The sequence below is a fragment of the Medicago truncatula genome, chromosome 8 (assembly GCF_003473485.1).
Source record: "Medicago truncatula cultivar Jemalong A17 chromosome 8, MtrunA17r5.0-ANR, whole genome shotgun sequence".
In the NCBI taxonomy this organism is placed as follows: domain Eukaryota; kingdom Viridiplantae; phylum Streptophyta; class Magnoliopsida; order Fabales; family Fabaceae; genus Medicago; species Medicago truncatula.
Window position 1 is genome coordinate 29,943,605 of NC_053049.1, and position 15,625 is coordinate 29,959,229.

The 15,625-nt window shown below is 33.4% G+C and overlaps 4 protein-coding genes across 5 annotated transcripts; all 4 read left to right on the forward strand.

Moving 5' to 3' along the window:
• The first annotated feature begins 548 nt into the window (after positions 1-548).
• On the forward strand, positions 549-9,984 carry LOC11446487 (amino acid transporter AVT6A). The gene is made up of 5 exons (XM_039828693.1): positions 549-1,039; positions 1,261-1,413; positions 8,014-8,217; positions 8,728-9,193; positions 9,582-9,984. The coding sequence occupies exons 1-5, from the start codon at positions 592-594 to the stop codon at positions 9,718-9,720; spliced, it is 1,410 nt and encodes a 469-aa protein (XP_039684627.1). The 5' UTR covers positions 549-591; the 3' UTR covers positions 9,721-9,984.
• On the forward strand, positions 2,314-4,005 carry LOC120577390 (uncharacterized). The gene is made up of 2 exons (XM_039828691.1): positions 2,314-2,444; positions 2,520-4,005. The coding sequence occupies exon 2, from the start codon at positions 2,527-2,529 to the stop codon at positions 3,712-3,714; it is 1,188 nt and encodes a 395-aa protein (XP_039684625.1). The 5' UTR covers positions 2,314-2,444; positions 2,520-2,526; the 3' UTR covers positions 3,715-4,005.
• On the forward strand, positions 7,063-7,891 carry LOC120577391 (amino acid transporter AVT6A). The gene is made up of 2 exons (XM_039828692.1): positions 7,063-7,589; positions 7,750-7,891. Exons 1-2 carry the CDS (start codon positions 7,154-7,156, stop codon positions 7,881-7,883), a joined length of 570 nt encoding a protein of 189 aa, XP_039684626.1. The 5' UTR covers positions 7,063-7,153; the 3' UTR covers positions 7,884-7,891.
• A 1,763-nt stretch (positions 9,985-11,747) lies between the features above and the next one.
• LOC11419492 (uncharacterized) lies at positions 11,748-13,842 on the forward strand. Of its 2 annotated transcripts, none has more exons than XM_039828689.1 (2): positions 11,748-11,941; positions 12,348-13,842. In XM_039828689.1, the coding sequence occupies exons 1-2, from the start codon at positions 11,764-11,766 to the stop codon at positions 13,544-13,546; spliced, it is 1,377 nt and encodes a 458-aa protein (XP_039684623.1). In that variant the 5' UTR covers positions 11,748-11,763; the 3' UTR covers positions 13,547-13,842. The 2 variants fall into 2 exon arrangements, with proteins under 2 accessions (XP_039684623.1, XP_039684624.1); XM_039828690.1 differs by having other exon boundaries at positions 11,765-11,941; positions 12,352-13,842.
• The last annotated feature ends 1,783 nt before the right edge of the window (positions 13,843-15,625 follow it).

Genomic DNA, 15,625 nt, shown 5'->3' on the forward strand with positions numbered 1-15,625 from the left:
TTTATTTGTTGTACTTCACTTTTATTTATGACAATAAATATTGCCCAATTGTTCTTTTCAAAAATAACAATAATTTTGTAAGACCATCACACTTTTCCTTTATTTACCATTTTTCTTAATCTTTTGAAAAGAAAGTTAAATGTCAAAGTCAAATGAGGCAAAAGAAGCAAGCATACACACTTTAGGTGATAATAATTGAGATATTTTAAGAAATAATATAACATCGAAAAAATCATCAATTTGATCCCTAAGCCATCTCTTCCCAATTTAATCTCTAAATTATAAAAATATTGTCCTTAAATTATTTTTAGTCAAATAAGATAGTCCTTGGATTATCATTCTTTTTAAAATAAAAAAAAAATACATACCTAATATGCCAGATTAATAATAATTTAAGGACTACTTATTATATTGTTATAGTTTAAGGAACAAATTAGTAAGAGAGTGATAATTTAGATGCGTTGTACTTATAATATAATGCATAGTAACTAACTTTATAGAATAAATATGTATGAGTACATATCATATGGTGACAAGTAAGAGAGAGAAGCATTAAGCAAATCATCACTAAGAATTGAGATAATCATCAATATGGGGATACAAAACAATCCAACAGGAACAAACGAAATTGTTGGAGAACAATATTGTCCATTGCTACAAACTAAAACAGATGAGAAAATTGAAGTTGAAATTGAACATGGTGATGATGGATCCAATAGTAACAAGAATAATGAATCAGCAGCATCATTTTCTGGTTCTGTGTTCAATCTATCAACAACTATTATTGGTGCTGGAATCATGGCTTTACCTGCAGCCATGAAAGTTTTGGGACTAACCATTGGTATTGCTTCAATCATATTCCTTGCTTTGCTTAGTCATACCTCTTTGGATATTCTCATGAGGTTTAGTAGAGTTGCTAAGGCTCAATCTTATGGTGATGTCATGGGATATGCTTTTGGAAGTCTTGGTAGATTGCTTTTTCAGATTTCTGTTCTTTTTAACAACTTTGGTATTCTTGTTGTTTACATCATCATCATTGGTAATTCAATTCTCTACACTTATATCATGTTTATCCATTAAATTTTATTTAATAAATGAATTTAATCTGTATGTACTTTCTGTGTAAAACTTTTAGGAAGTGATATAACAAAATGTGATTTCATTGAGCGTATGTGTCAAATGTATTACACTGTCGGTGTGTATAAATTACATGCCTTAAAAATTGGTTAAATTGAATGTTTTAGGCTACTTGATTTTCAGGTGATGTACTGTCTGGAACAACTTCATCTGGAAGTCATCACTTCGGTGTACTTAAAGGATGGTTTGGCGAACACTGGTCGACTGGGCGTACTTTTGTTCTTCTTATTACAACCCTTGTGGTATTTGCTCCATTAGGATTCTTTAAGAGGATAGGTACATTTTACAATACAATGAATTCAAGTATGTTAAATGATTTACCTCAAATAGTGGGATAATTTTTAAAACAAATAGTATGTGAAATAAGTCACGGGGGACTAGACAACACTGGAGACTATCAACGGGGATAATAAAGCAATCACTGAGGACTAGACAACATTGACAATTATTAAAGCAAACACTGGGGATTAGACAACATTTACAATTTTGACCGAATACAAACAAATATTTGATTGAAATTAATTTCCAAACAGCTCACGCTCCAACTTTTCCAACAACTCTTTCTTACGGCCATCGAGATGCTCTTCGGAACTTAACTTTAGATACATTTTCATTTTCTTAGCTTCAGTCTTTTCTTTCATCAATTTGTTTTTCTCTTGTTTCACCAAGGTTAACTCTTTCAATTGTTCAACCTCTTGCTCCTTTAATTCTTTGAATTCAACCCACTCCTTTTCCACCTCCTCCAAGAGAGCGTCCTTGCTTCTTTTTTTTTAGCTGCCTCCCTATTCATTGGACGAGCACTAGATCCTACAGAGTTCTCGTGAGATCTCTTAGATCCACTACTTCTTGAGCCAATATTTCCTCCTACTTGACCACCATAACGTGGTTGATCACGGAGAGCGTGTCATTCTTTCATTAAAGTAAATTGAACATTCTTCCCACATGCATATAATTATTGCGCTTTTGCCAAAACATCAGTTCCCGACCAATCGCTTCCTTGTAAACGCTTAGCGCCTTTATAAGCACCAATCCATTTTTTATGGACCAAAATTTTAGAGGAATTAAAACAAAAAATTTATATATTTATAGGGACAAAAAAACATATTTAATCTGTTAATAAAATACATGAAATAATTTGAGACATATCAATTCGGTGGTTTCATCTTAACTTTAGTAAAAAAAAAAACGAACCTTAGATAACCTTCCTCAACTTGTGTTTTTTATCTATCTGCTGTTTCATCGTAGGGTTTCACCAAACGTAGATTCCCAAATTCTTGTATCACATCCGATTCGGAACCGTAAAGCAGGTTAGTTATTGGGAGATTTCTGAATCAAAATTTGATCTTTACTCTTCGTTTTTTCTGATTGAATTTGGTAGATAGATCTGAAATGAATTTGAATGAAGTTAAAAGGCACAAGAAGTCTGAATCACATGATGCTGCAATTGTGCAATGCTCAAGTAGTTCAAGTAATCGTAATCGGTTTTCAGAGCTCTCTCAAGACGTGATGCTTGCTATCCTTTGTTTAGTTCCTCTTAACTGTTTACTTAACTCTGCAAGGTACGTCTCCAAACATTGGTCTACTGCTATTCCATCCTGCCTTCAACTTAAACCACCCGGTCTCTACGTTGAAAATATCAAGTCAGGTAGAGACTCTCATTTCCTAGATCATGTCAATGGACAAAAGTTTCATTTCGGAATGCCTTCAAAATTGGGTACTTTATTGGATACATGCCATGGCATATTACTGCTTCATAAAGGGAATAGACTAACTTTTGCAGTAAACCCTATCCTTAAGTCCTGCTTTAAAATTCCAATTTATCCCACTCATTCGAAAAGAACGATTCATTTTCGATCTACTATAGCACGTGTTCCCAACACTGCCCAATTCAAGTTGTTCTTAATAGATGTTCTAAATGTTGAGGGGGTTGATTGGTATGTTTTTTACGTCCTAAGAATTGGAGTTGATCACACATGGAAAGAGATAGCAACTAGAAAACAAGTTATCCTTGAATATAATTTTTTATGGAAACCTGTTTATAATGGAGAAAATCATATCTATTGGATAACAAATGATGGAGTTACTGTCATGGATGTTGACAGGGAAATTCTTATAGGAGAGTATCCACTCCCCTCTACACCAGTAAATTCTTCTCTGTGGGGGGTTGTTTTATGGATGGGAGATCGTCTTTCTTGGATTCTTACCGTTGAAGGTATTAGTAGCACTATAACATTAACATATCAAATCTATACTTTGGATTTTGATTTAGGAAAATGGAATCTTTATCATGAGATGGGACCTTTTGATTACGAGGCTGCTTGCGGCCACAAACTGGATTTTGACAATATTAAAACGCTGTGCGCGATATTTCATTTCTGGTTCAACGACCAAATTTTCTTTACAACACTTATCTATTCAACAAAAAACCGAAATGGATTTTCAGGCTTCAAAAGAGTAAATTTTTGTTACAATGTCAAGACTAGAGAACTGACAAAAATTGATGGCATTGCAGTGGGTAATTATGATGTATGGCTTCATACCAACACTCTAGTTTCGTTGCCAAGTGCTCCAACATAGCTAGGTTTTCTGGTATAAAATATGCGCTATGTAGTAGTATTTATATTTATTTGTCTTGGTTGGCCAAACCAGAAAAGTAAGTATTTATGTTTCTATTTAATTATCATCTAGATTGACCATGGCCAAACAAAAGGTGAAGTTTTAAGGGGTTGTTTTAACTTAATTATTGGTGATGCCTAGTATGCTGCTTTCACCAGATGCGATCATGATGGGTCTCATTGGAAAAACCAGCTATTATAAGTCATACAGGTTTCATTTTTTAATGTGTCGTACAGGTTTTCTTTTCTATTATATTATACTAGTGTGTATACCCGTGTCAAACACGGGATAGTTTTAGCAAAATTCGGATGATTGATGCATGTGAGTAAGGAAATAACTAAAGTTTAGTGTTAGAAATTGATAAACAATTCTAGATTAAGTATAGGAAAGGGTAATTTTTAGCATATCAAATGATTCATATTCACAATGCAAGGTACTATAAGTTTACATAGCCAATAAGGCTATAGATGATGAAAATAAAGCGGTTGATTGAATCAGATTCTTATAAATCGAATGCACAACTTGACAAATGTCCAAATTGAATGAAAGTGTTTCTAGTAAATGCATTGATTAAAGACTATCATGTTCAGACCAACAATACATTAATTTTGCCGAGGAGAAAGCTATTGAATGATTTTTCAATTTACAATAGCTTTCCTTGTACCGGTCTTGCAACTTTAAAAGGGTCCTGTTGCTATCAGAAATAAAGAAGGGTATGCATAATTTTGGGGTGTTGATGCCTCCTCATTGTAACAAATGTTACAGTTGATTAAAGGCCAAGTCGGCAACAATTTGCCTCCTCATAACCAAATACAAAGGTTTCCGAATTCCGGAGGATCAAGAGGCTTCATAGTATGTTCGCAAGGTCAATGCTGAAAATTGGAAGGTCGAGTAATTTCTCAAAGACAACGTGACAATCTATTTCTATATGTTTAGGGTGTTCATGAAAGGTAGAGTAAGCCACAATGTGGTGAGCTGATTTGCTGTCGCAATAGAAGACAGCAGAAGATATGAAAGGTAAAGTATCAGTTAAAGTATCGTCTAAAAAAGTATGCAAGTGTACAATGGCAAAGAAATCACTACTTATCTAGTATAAAAAGGAAAAATAAAGTAGCAACTATTTTTATACTTTCAATTTAAAGATATAAAAAGGGAAAATAAAGTAGCAATCATTTTTTATGCTTCCAATTTAAAGATACCAATACTTGCAATCAATTTTGAAGTCTCAACATCATATTGAATATTGGATCCTTTTAATCACCCTTTTTGCAAATTGTTTTGGTTCATTTTGTCCTGAGATTTCTTCCATCTCTGAGTAGAGTCTTTTCGTTACTAACCGATGTTTGATCAATAGAGTCTCGAGCATGTTTTCGATCAATCTGGATACCAGTAAATGAAGTTAAAAAATCCATCTGGGGAAAAATCATATGAAAGTCATATGGGGCCATGACAACGCCACTCAGATCCAACCTATCCAGATGGTTTATGTAGTTGTCTGGTGTGCCCAAACCAAACAATGGTACAAAAAGCATCGCGCGTGGATCTTGCTCCCGATAGTTTGCCCAGACATCCTTACTTCCCATACCTTGGAAGCGCTGATACACCCAAGCTTGCAACAATGACAACCACATATAAAATGCTACTATAACAATTATGCAGAATTAACCAAAGAAACCATTACTCTTTGTCAGAATGCCATCTAAAAAAATAAAAGTCATTCTACTTAAAAGTTGATTAGTGGATTACCATAAAATCTTTGTTGGAGAAAGTATGATTTTGAGACACACTTGTTTGTTAAGTAACACAACCTCTTTAGCTATTTGTTGCAGCTTTCAATTGTGTGGTTTACTACAATTATTTGTGACATAGAATAAAGAGCAATGAAATTCAAAGACAGATTATACGAATGTCACAAGAGCTAAGACTTACATGAAAGCCTCAAAATATGTGTTCCCTAACCATTCCAATTTTAAATACATGTACCATTAATTTTCAGCTTTACTTGTGTTGAATAATCACATACTCTTCCTTAAATGAGGCTAAGAGAGTGTAAGTAATGGGAGATAATATTGAACCAAAAATGGCAAGAGAGTTCTATAAACTAGATCAGTTCCCAGTTTCAGCTCACAACAATACTCTTCAAAATAAAGATCAAGTATCCTATCCATAAGATACTTCAAAAATGTCAATTCATGAGATCATTGATCTTACAAACTCCCCTCCTCCATCACCACCTATATCTTCATCCAATGTACTACTTTTGGTGCCAACAACAGAAGGACACACCCCTCAAATCCTAATCATCATCACCGTACTACTTTGTTGATACCAACAACTGCAGGACACATTCCAATAACTGGCACTAACCGTTACCTCAACCAAACACATTCCAATTCTCCAACCGTTCAATGCTTAATAGGATTGCTCACAATGTTAATGTGCCAACTGTAAAGGAAACTCTCACTCTCTTACTAAATATATCTTTCAGGCCTACTTAATCCTCTGCGCCTTAACCACCACGCTTCAACCTTTCAAGAGCTTCAAGGCTATAATGTTAATTACCAGAGTTCAGAATCAAAAATTATTTTATAATTTCTCTATATTTAAAGACTATTATGCCTATTCATTATATATTCACATAAGAAAATGACTATTTATCTCTAACAAACAAAGGAAAGGTGGTCCACCGACTAAATTAACATGAAAGGTGGTATATTTCCAAACCTACAGTAAATTAGTGTCGTTTTAGCCAATTGCACATATATTAAGGAATAATATGAAATAACCATTAGACATAATATTTTTACTAAACTGCCCTTACTTTATAAGAAAAAGACAAAGTTAAAGTTGCATTGAAAATTGTGTGAGAGAAAAGTTGAAGTATTTATTGAGGATAATGTTTGAAGAAAAAAATTAACGTTTTATTGGAAGTGTAAAGTGACATTCATTTTGAAACAATTTTTTTTTGCCTAAAGGGACATTCATTTTGAAACGGAGAGAGTATAATATTAATTATTTTATCATAATTTTATATGTTAATAGTAATATGCACTTTACTTTAGTTGATTTACTTCACTTTATATTTATAAAAGTAATTAACTCTAATAATAGAAATATAGATAATTTAGTAAAACTATTTTTTTTTTTGGAGCAATTAGTAAAACTATTATATTATTTGTTTATTTACATTTTTACTTAAAATGTGTGGAAAAAAAAACTTAAATAATACACAAAGACAAAAGAAGCATACAAAATTTAGATAATCATCCAATCAAGTAGGACAACTTTAAAAAATAGTGTATAATGTAACCAAAAAAAAAATTAATACAATATATTTGTATATCATACGTTGACAAATTACCATCATCATTCATCATTGAGAATTGAGATAGCTATCAATATGGGAATACACAACAATCCTAAAGGAACAAAAGAAATTGTTATAGATGAATGTCCATTGCTAAAAGATGAGAAAATTGAAGTTGAAATTGAACATGGTGATGATGGATCTAATAGTAACAAGAATAATGAATCAGCAGCATCATTTGCTGGTTCTGTGTTCAATCTATCAACAACTATTATTGGTGCTGGAATCATGGCTTTACCTGCAGCCATGAAAGTTTTGGGACTAACAATTGGTATTGCTTCAATCATATTCCTTGCTTTGCTTACTCATACCTCTTTGGATATTCTCATGAGGTTTAGTAGAGTTGCTAAGGCTCAATCTTATGGTGATGTCATGGGATATGCTTTTGGAAGTCTTGGTAGATTGCTTTTTCAGATTTCTGTTCTTTTTAACAACTTTGGTATTCTTGTTGTTTACATCATCATCATTGGTAATTCAATTCTCTACACATATTCATATTGGATCTAAAATTGGTTTTGCTTATGAGTCTTTATTTATGCTTAGAAACTTCAATATAGTTTTTCTACAATTAAATTTGTCAAGCCTTAAAAATTGGTTAAATTGAATGTTTTAGGCTACTTGATTTTCAGGTGATGTACTGTCTGGAACAACTTCATCGGAAGTCATCACTTCGGTGTACTTGAAGGATGGTTTGGCGAACACTGGTCGACTGGGCGTACTTTTGTTCTTCTTATTACAACCCTTGTGGTATTTGCTCCATTAGGATTCTTTAAGAGGATAGGTACATTTTACAATACAATGAATTCAAGTATGTTACATGATTTACCTCATTTAGTAAATATATTATTATTGAGAATAACCATATAGTTTTTTTATTTGTTTTATGCCTGCAGATTCATTAAAATATACTTCTGGTTTAGCAGTGGCTCTGGCAATTGTTTTTCTTGTCATAACTGCAGGAATCACATTTGTGAAATTGTTTAATGGAAGTATAGACAGTCCTAGGTTGCTTCCTAATATTACTGATATGACATCTATTTGGAATCTCTTTACAGCAGTTCCAGTTCTTGTGACAGCATTTGTTTGTCATTATAATGGTAAGTAAGCTACCTCAATGTGTACTTTCATTTCAAAATATGAAGTTTACTCTTGTTGTGAAGACCCTTATTGGTGAACTTTAAAGAGTTTAATTTTGATACACAGTCGGTATAAAAAAATTTAGACTGCCAAGTGCCAACAAATCACAACTAATCATATGCGACATTAGAAATAGTTATGATAAATGTCAAACTGTTTAATGATATGACCATTATGATTGATTGACAACGTAAAAAATCTTTACACTAACGGTTCAACCTCAAATGTTGTTATTTTGAGTATTGGATTAGTCTCTGAATACATACTTTATGTCAACTTGAAATCTTCTTAAGAATCTATCAGCAAAACAACATCTCTTTGCTGTACTTTGAAGTAACAAGGTCGAACTCTTACTACTTAGATGACACTTCCCCGACTGAACTCTGAAATTTGATATTGCAAATAATAGTACTGAGAAATTTGATGTGCTTGAATAATATATATTTTAACTTAAGTATTATCCTTTGCAGTGCATACAATAGACAATGAACTTGGAGACTCTTCACCAATGCAACCAGTTATAAGTGCATCACTGGTTCTATGTTCTAGTATATACATTCTTACAGCTCTATTTGGGTTCCTACTATTTGGCGAGTCAACTCTTGATGATGTGCTAGCCAACTTTGATACTGATCTTGGCATCCCTTATAGCAATATTCTCAATGACGTCGTTCGTATCAGCTACGCCCTCCATCTCATGCTTGTTTTCCCGGTTATCTTCTTTTCGCTTCGCTTCAATTTGGATGATCTTGTGTTTCCCTCGGCCAGCTCTTTGGAATTAGATAATTGGAGGTTTTCCTCGATCACCACTAGACTCATATTTTTGCTCTATGTGGCTGCAAATTTTGTACCTAGCATTTGGGATGTTTTTCAATTCACTGGTGCAACTGCCACTGTTTGTCTTGGTTTTATCTTCCCTGCTGCAATTGCTCTAAGGTGAGTTTTCTTACTTTATTTAAATGTCATTACTGATCACATTATGTTTCATTATTTTATTTTTTGCTACATCAATGTCTGAGTCACTGGTTTTCCAAAATTCTGCCGAGTTATAGCGGTCTATTCTTAGTCCAATGCATATTTCATCTGATGAGACGCTCGTACCGGAAAAGTTCCTAGTCAAACCGGTTGATCCGAGCCGAATTGATTAACACTGGATATAAAATTGAGGAAGTAATATTTAAATTGGTCCATATTTGATAGCCATGTGAACTATAGAGGCATTCACCAATTTTTAGTTGTCCGAGTAGACCTTAGTTTTGATCTCTTAATCAAGGAGGTTTCATGTTCGATTTTATCCTTTTGAACTTTAATTCATTTGTTTCAGGGATCCACAAAGCATTGCAACTAAGAAGGACAAGATTTTATCCATTGTCATGATTATTCTTGCTGTCTTCTCAAACATTGTGGCTATATACAGTGATGCTGATGCTTTGTTCAGAAAACACCAAAGTAAATCAAACTGAAACACTTTTCTTGGCCTCTGAAGATCAAAGTTTACTAATGAATGTGAACATGTTTTTTGAGATTGTTTGAAGAACTTTTGAGAGATATCTTTAAAAGGCTCATATACCAAAAGGGTTGTGGAAGGAAAAATGTTAGTACAATTGAAGGACTATATATATGATATATAGACATTTATATTGTACATGAAATACTAATTTTTTTCAAAACACTTATCAGGTGGTAAGAGTATTCATGAATGGGATTGGATGAATTTTGTTGAGAAATGTTTTCAGTCATTCAGTTTCATTGGTTCTTATTTGGGAGAAAATATTATACTGCTTATATTACTTTGGATGTAGACATTAAAAAAATGAATTTTATGAGATCAAGAACTACACTTTCCAACAAAAAGTTGCCCTCTTCTTAGACCATCTACAATGAGATTTGTGAAATTGAAAGTAGATATGAGTATTGTGTAGTGGACACTGATGAATTCGAAATAAGTTGTTGTATTGTATTAAAGCAAACATTGGGATAATTATTAAAGCAAATAGTATGTGAAATAATGGACACACAATGGAGATAATTATTAAAGCAAATAGTATGTGAAATAAGTCACGGGGGACTAGACAACACTGGGGACTATCAATGGGGATAATAAAACAATCACTGAGGACTAAACAACACTGACAATTATTAAAGCAAACACTGGGGACTAGACAACACTGACAATTTTGACCGATACAAACAACTATTTGATTGAAATTAATTTCCAAACAGCTCTTTCTTACGGCCGGAACTTAACTTTAGATACATTTTCATCTTCTTAGCTTCAGTCTTTTCTTTCATCAATTTGTTTTTCTCTTGTTTCACCAAGGTTAACTCTTTCAATTGTTCCATCTCTCGCTCCTTTAATTCTTTGAATTCAACCCACTCCTTTTCCACCTCCTCCAAGGCAGCGTCCCTGCTTTTCTTTTTACCTTTTTTTTAGCTGCCTCCCCTCCCATTTGACGAGCACTAGATCCTACAGAGTCCTCGTGAGATCTCTTAGATCCACTACTTTTTGAGCCAATATCTCCTCCTACTTGACTACCATAACGTGGTTGATCACGGAGGGCGTGCCACTCTTTCATTAAAGTAAATTGAACATTCTTTCCACATGCATATAATTCTTGCGCTTTTGCCAAAACATTAGTTTCCGATCAACCGTTTCATTGCAAAAGCTTAGCGCCTTCATAAGCACCAATCCATTTTTTATGGACTAAGAGTAGGGCTGAAAATGAGTCGAGTCGAATTGAACCTGCCTGAGCTCGACTCGACTCGATAAGAATTGGTTCGGGTTGAAACTCGGCTCGAGTTCGACACGAACTATTTTTTCAGCTCGTCTAAAGTTCACGAACAGTTCGGTTCGGCTCGTTAGGTTCAGTTCGGTTGCTCAACTTGTCCAAAAAAATATTATAAAAAAAGTTAATTTATAGATCTTTGATTTTATATATATATATATATATATATATATATATATATATATATATATATATATATATATATATATAAGCATGCATATAGTAAACATAAATTATATAAAGTTAAAGGTTGCATAAATAAGAAGAAAAATATCTGATACAAGTAAAGACAAAAAAAATCCAACAAAATTCAATTAGCTGTGAACAAAATTCATAATATTCTTTTACTTTTAAACTCCAACTGCTCTTCCCTTCAAGACAAAATTGTATTCAGCCACATTTAAATTAATTTTTTTTAAAAATTAACTCAAATTGATTTATATATATAATCGATAATCGAGCCATCTCATGAACCTAACGAGTCGAACTATATGTAGCTCAAGTCCAGCTCGTTAGGTTCATGAACCAAGTTCAATGGATTAGATATCGAGTCGAATGTCAAACTATAATCGAGTTGATTCGGTTTATTTCCAGCCCTAATTAAGAGTTAAATGAAAATTTTAAAGAAATTAAAACAAAAAGTTTAGATATTTATATGCACGAAAAACATATTTAACCTATTAATAAATACATAAATAATTTGAGACATAGTTCAATTGGATGGTTTCATTTCATATTAGAACAAATGTAACCTTAAACTTTAGTAAAAAAAAAAAACGAACCTTAGATAACCTTCCTCAACTTGTGCTTTTTATCTATCTGCTGTTTCATCGTAGGGTTTCACCAAACGTAGATTCCCAAATTCTTGTATCACATCCGATTCGGAACCGTAAAGCAGGTTAGTTATTGGGAGATTTCTGAATCAAAGTTTTATCTTTACTCTTCGTTTTTTTGATTGAATTTGGTAGATAGATCTGAAATGAATTTGAATGAAGTTAATCGTTTTTCTGATTGAATTTGGTAGATAGATCTGAAATGAATTTGAATGAAGTTAATCGTTTTTCTGATTGAATTTGGTAGATAGATCTGAAATGAATTTGAATGAAGTTAATCGTTTTTCTGATTGAATTTGGTCGATAGATCTGAAATGAATTTGAATGAAGTTAATCGTTTTTCTGATTGAATTTGGTAGATAGATCTGAAATGAATTTGAATGAAGTTAATCGTTTTTCTGATTGAATTTGGTAGATAGATCTGAAATGAATTTGAATGAAGTTAATCGTTTTTCTGATTGAATTTGGTAGATAGATCTGAAATGAATTTGAATGAAGTTAAAAGGCACAAGAGGTCTGAATCACATGATGCTGCAATTGTGCAATGCTCAAGTAGTTCAAGTAATCGTAATCGGTTTTCAGAGCTCTCTCAAGACGTGATGCTTGCTATCCTTTGTTTAGTTCCTCTTAACTGTTTACTTAACTCTGCAAGGTACGTCTCCAAACATTGGTCTACTGCTATTCCATCCTGCCTTCAACTTAAACCACCCGGTCTCTACGTTGAAAATATCAAGTCAGGTAGAGACTCTTATTTCCTAGATCATGTCAATGGACAAAAGTTTCGTTTCGGAATGCCTTCAAAAATGGGTACTTTATTGAATACATGCCATGGCATATTACTGCTTCGTGAAGGGAATAGACTAACTTTTGCAGTAAACCCTATCCTTAAGTCCTGCTTTAAAATTCCAATTTATCCCACTCATTCGAAAAGAACGATTCATTTTCGATCTACTATAGCACGTGTTCCCAACACTGCCCAATTCAAGTTGTTCTTAATAGATGTTCTAAATGTTGAGGGGGTTGATTGGTATGTTTTTTACGTCCTAAGAATTGGAGTTGATCACACATGGAAAGAGATAGCAACTAGAAAACAAGTTATCCTTAAATATAATTTTTTATGGAAACCTGTTTATAATGGAGAAAATCATATCTATTGGATAACAAATGATGGAGTTATTGTCATGGATGTTGACCGGGAAATTCTTATAGGAGAGTATCCACTCCCCTCTCCACCAGTAAATTCTTCTCTGTGGGGGGTTGTTTTATGGATGGGAGATCGTCTTTCTTGGATTCTTACCGTTGAAGGTATTAGTAGCACTATAACATTAACATATCAAATCTATACTTTGGATTTTGATTTAGGAAAATGGAATCTTTATCATGAGATGGGACCTTTTGATTACGAGGCTGCTTGCGGCCACAAACTGGATTTTGACAATATTGCAACGCTGTGCGCGATATTTCGTTTCTGGTTCAACGACCAAATTTTCTTTACAACACTTATCTATTCAATAAAAAACCGAAATGGATTTTCAGGCTTCAAAAGAGTAAATTTTTGTTACAATGTCAAGACTAGAGAACTGACAAAAATTGATGGCATTGCAGTGGGTAATTATGATGTATGGCTTCATACCAACACTCTAGTTTCGTTGCCAAGTGCTCCAACATAGCTAGGTTTTCTGGTATAAAATATGCGCTATGTAGTAGTATTTATATTTATTTGTCTTGGTTGGCCAAACCAGAAAAGTAAGTATTTATGTTTCTATTTAATTATCATCTAGATTGACCATGGCCAAACAAAAGGTGAAGTTTTAAGGGGTTGTTTTAACTTAATTATTGGTGATGCCTAGTATGCTGCTTTCACCAGATGCGATCATGATGGGTCTCATTGGAAAAACCAGCTATTATAAGTCATACAGGTTTCATTTTTTAATGTGTTGTACAGGTTTTCTTTTCTATTATATTATACTAGTGTGTATACCCGTGTCAAACATGGGATAGTTTTAGCAAAATTCGGATGATTGATGCATGTGAGTAAGGAAATAACTAAAGTTTAGTGTTAGAAATTGATAAACAATTCTAGATTACGTATAGGAAAGGGTAATTTTTAGCATATCAAATGATTCATATTCACAATGCAAGGTACTATAAATTTACATAGCCAATAAGGCTATAGATGATGAAAATAAAGCGGTTGATTGAATCAGATTCTTATAAATCGAATGCACAACTTGACAAATGTCCAAATTGAATGAAAGTATTTCTAGTAAATGCATTGATTAAAGACTATCATGTTCAGACCAACAATACATTAATTTTGCCGAGGAGAAAGATATTGAATGATTTTTCAATTTACAATAGCTTTCCTTGTACCGGTCTTGCAACTTTAAAAGGGTCCTGTTGCTATCAGAAATAAAGAAGGGTATGCATAATTTTGGGGTGTTGATGCCTCCTCATTGTAACAAATGTTACAGTTGATTAAAGGCCAAGTCGGCAACAATTTGCCTCCTCATAACCAAATACAAAGGTTTCTGAATTCCTGAGGATCAAGAGGCTTCATAGTATGTTCGCAAGGTCAATGCTGAAAATTGGAAGGTCGAGTAATTTCTCAAAGACAACGTGACAATCTATTTCTATATGTTTAGGGTGTTCATGAAAGGTAGAGTAAGCCACAATGTGGTGAGCTGATTTGCTGTCGCAATAGAAGACAGCAGAAGATATGAAAGGTAAAGTATCATCTAAAAAAGTATGCAAGTGTACAATGGCAAAGAAATCACTACTTATCTAGTATAAAAAGGAAAAATAAAGTAGCAACTATTTTTATACTTTCAATTTAAAGATATAAAAAGGGAAAATAAAGTAGCAATCATTTTTTATGCTTCCAATTTAAAGATACCAATACTTGCAATCAATTTTGAAGTCTCAACATCATATTGAATATTGGATCCTTTTAATCACCCTTTTTGCAAATTGTTTTGGTTCATTTTGTCATGAGATTTCTTCCATCTCTGAGTAGAGTCTCTTCGTTACTAACCGATGTTTGATCAATAGAGTCTCGAGCATGTTTCCGATCAATCTGGATACCAGTAAATGAAGTTAAAAAATCCATCTGGGGGAAAAATCATATGAAAGTCATATGGGGCCATGACAACGCCACTCAGATCCAACCTATCCAGATGGTTTATGTAGTTGTCTGGTGTGGCCAAACCAAACAATGGCACAAAAAGCATCGCGCGTGGATTTCGCTCCCGATAGTTTGCCCATACATCCTTACTTCCCATACCTTGGAAGCGCTGATACACCCAAGCCTGCAACAATGACAACCACATATAAAATGCTACTATAACAATTATGCAGAATTAACCAAAGAAACCATTACTCTTTGTCAGAATGCCATCTAAAAAAATAAAAGTCATTCTACTTAAAAGTTGATTAGTGGATTACCATAAAATCTTTGTTGGAGAAGTTATGATTTTGAGACACACTTGTTTGTTAAGTAACACAGCCTCTTTAGCTATTTGTTGCAGCTTTCAATTGTGTGGTTTACTACAATTATTTGTGACATAGAATAAAGAGCAATGAAATTCAAAGACAAAGATTATACGAATGTCACAAGAGCTAAGACTTACATGAAAGCCTCAAAATATGTGTTCCCTAACCATTCCAATTTTAAATACATGTACCATTAATTTTCAGCTTTACTTGTGTTGAATAATCACATACTCTTCCTTAAATGAGGCTAAGAGAGT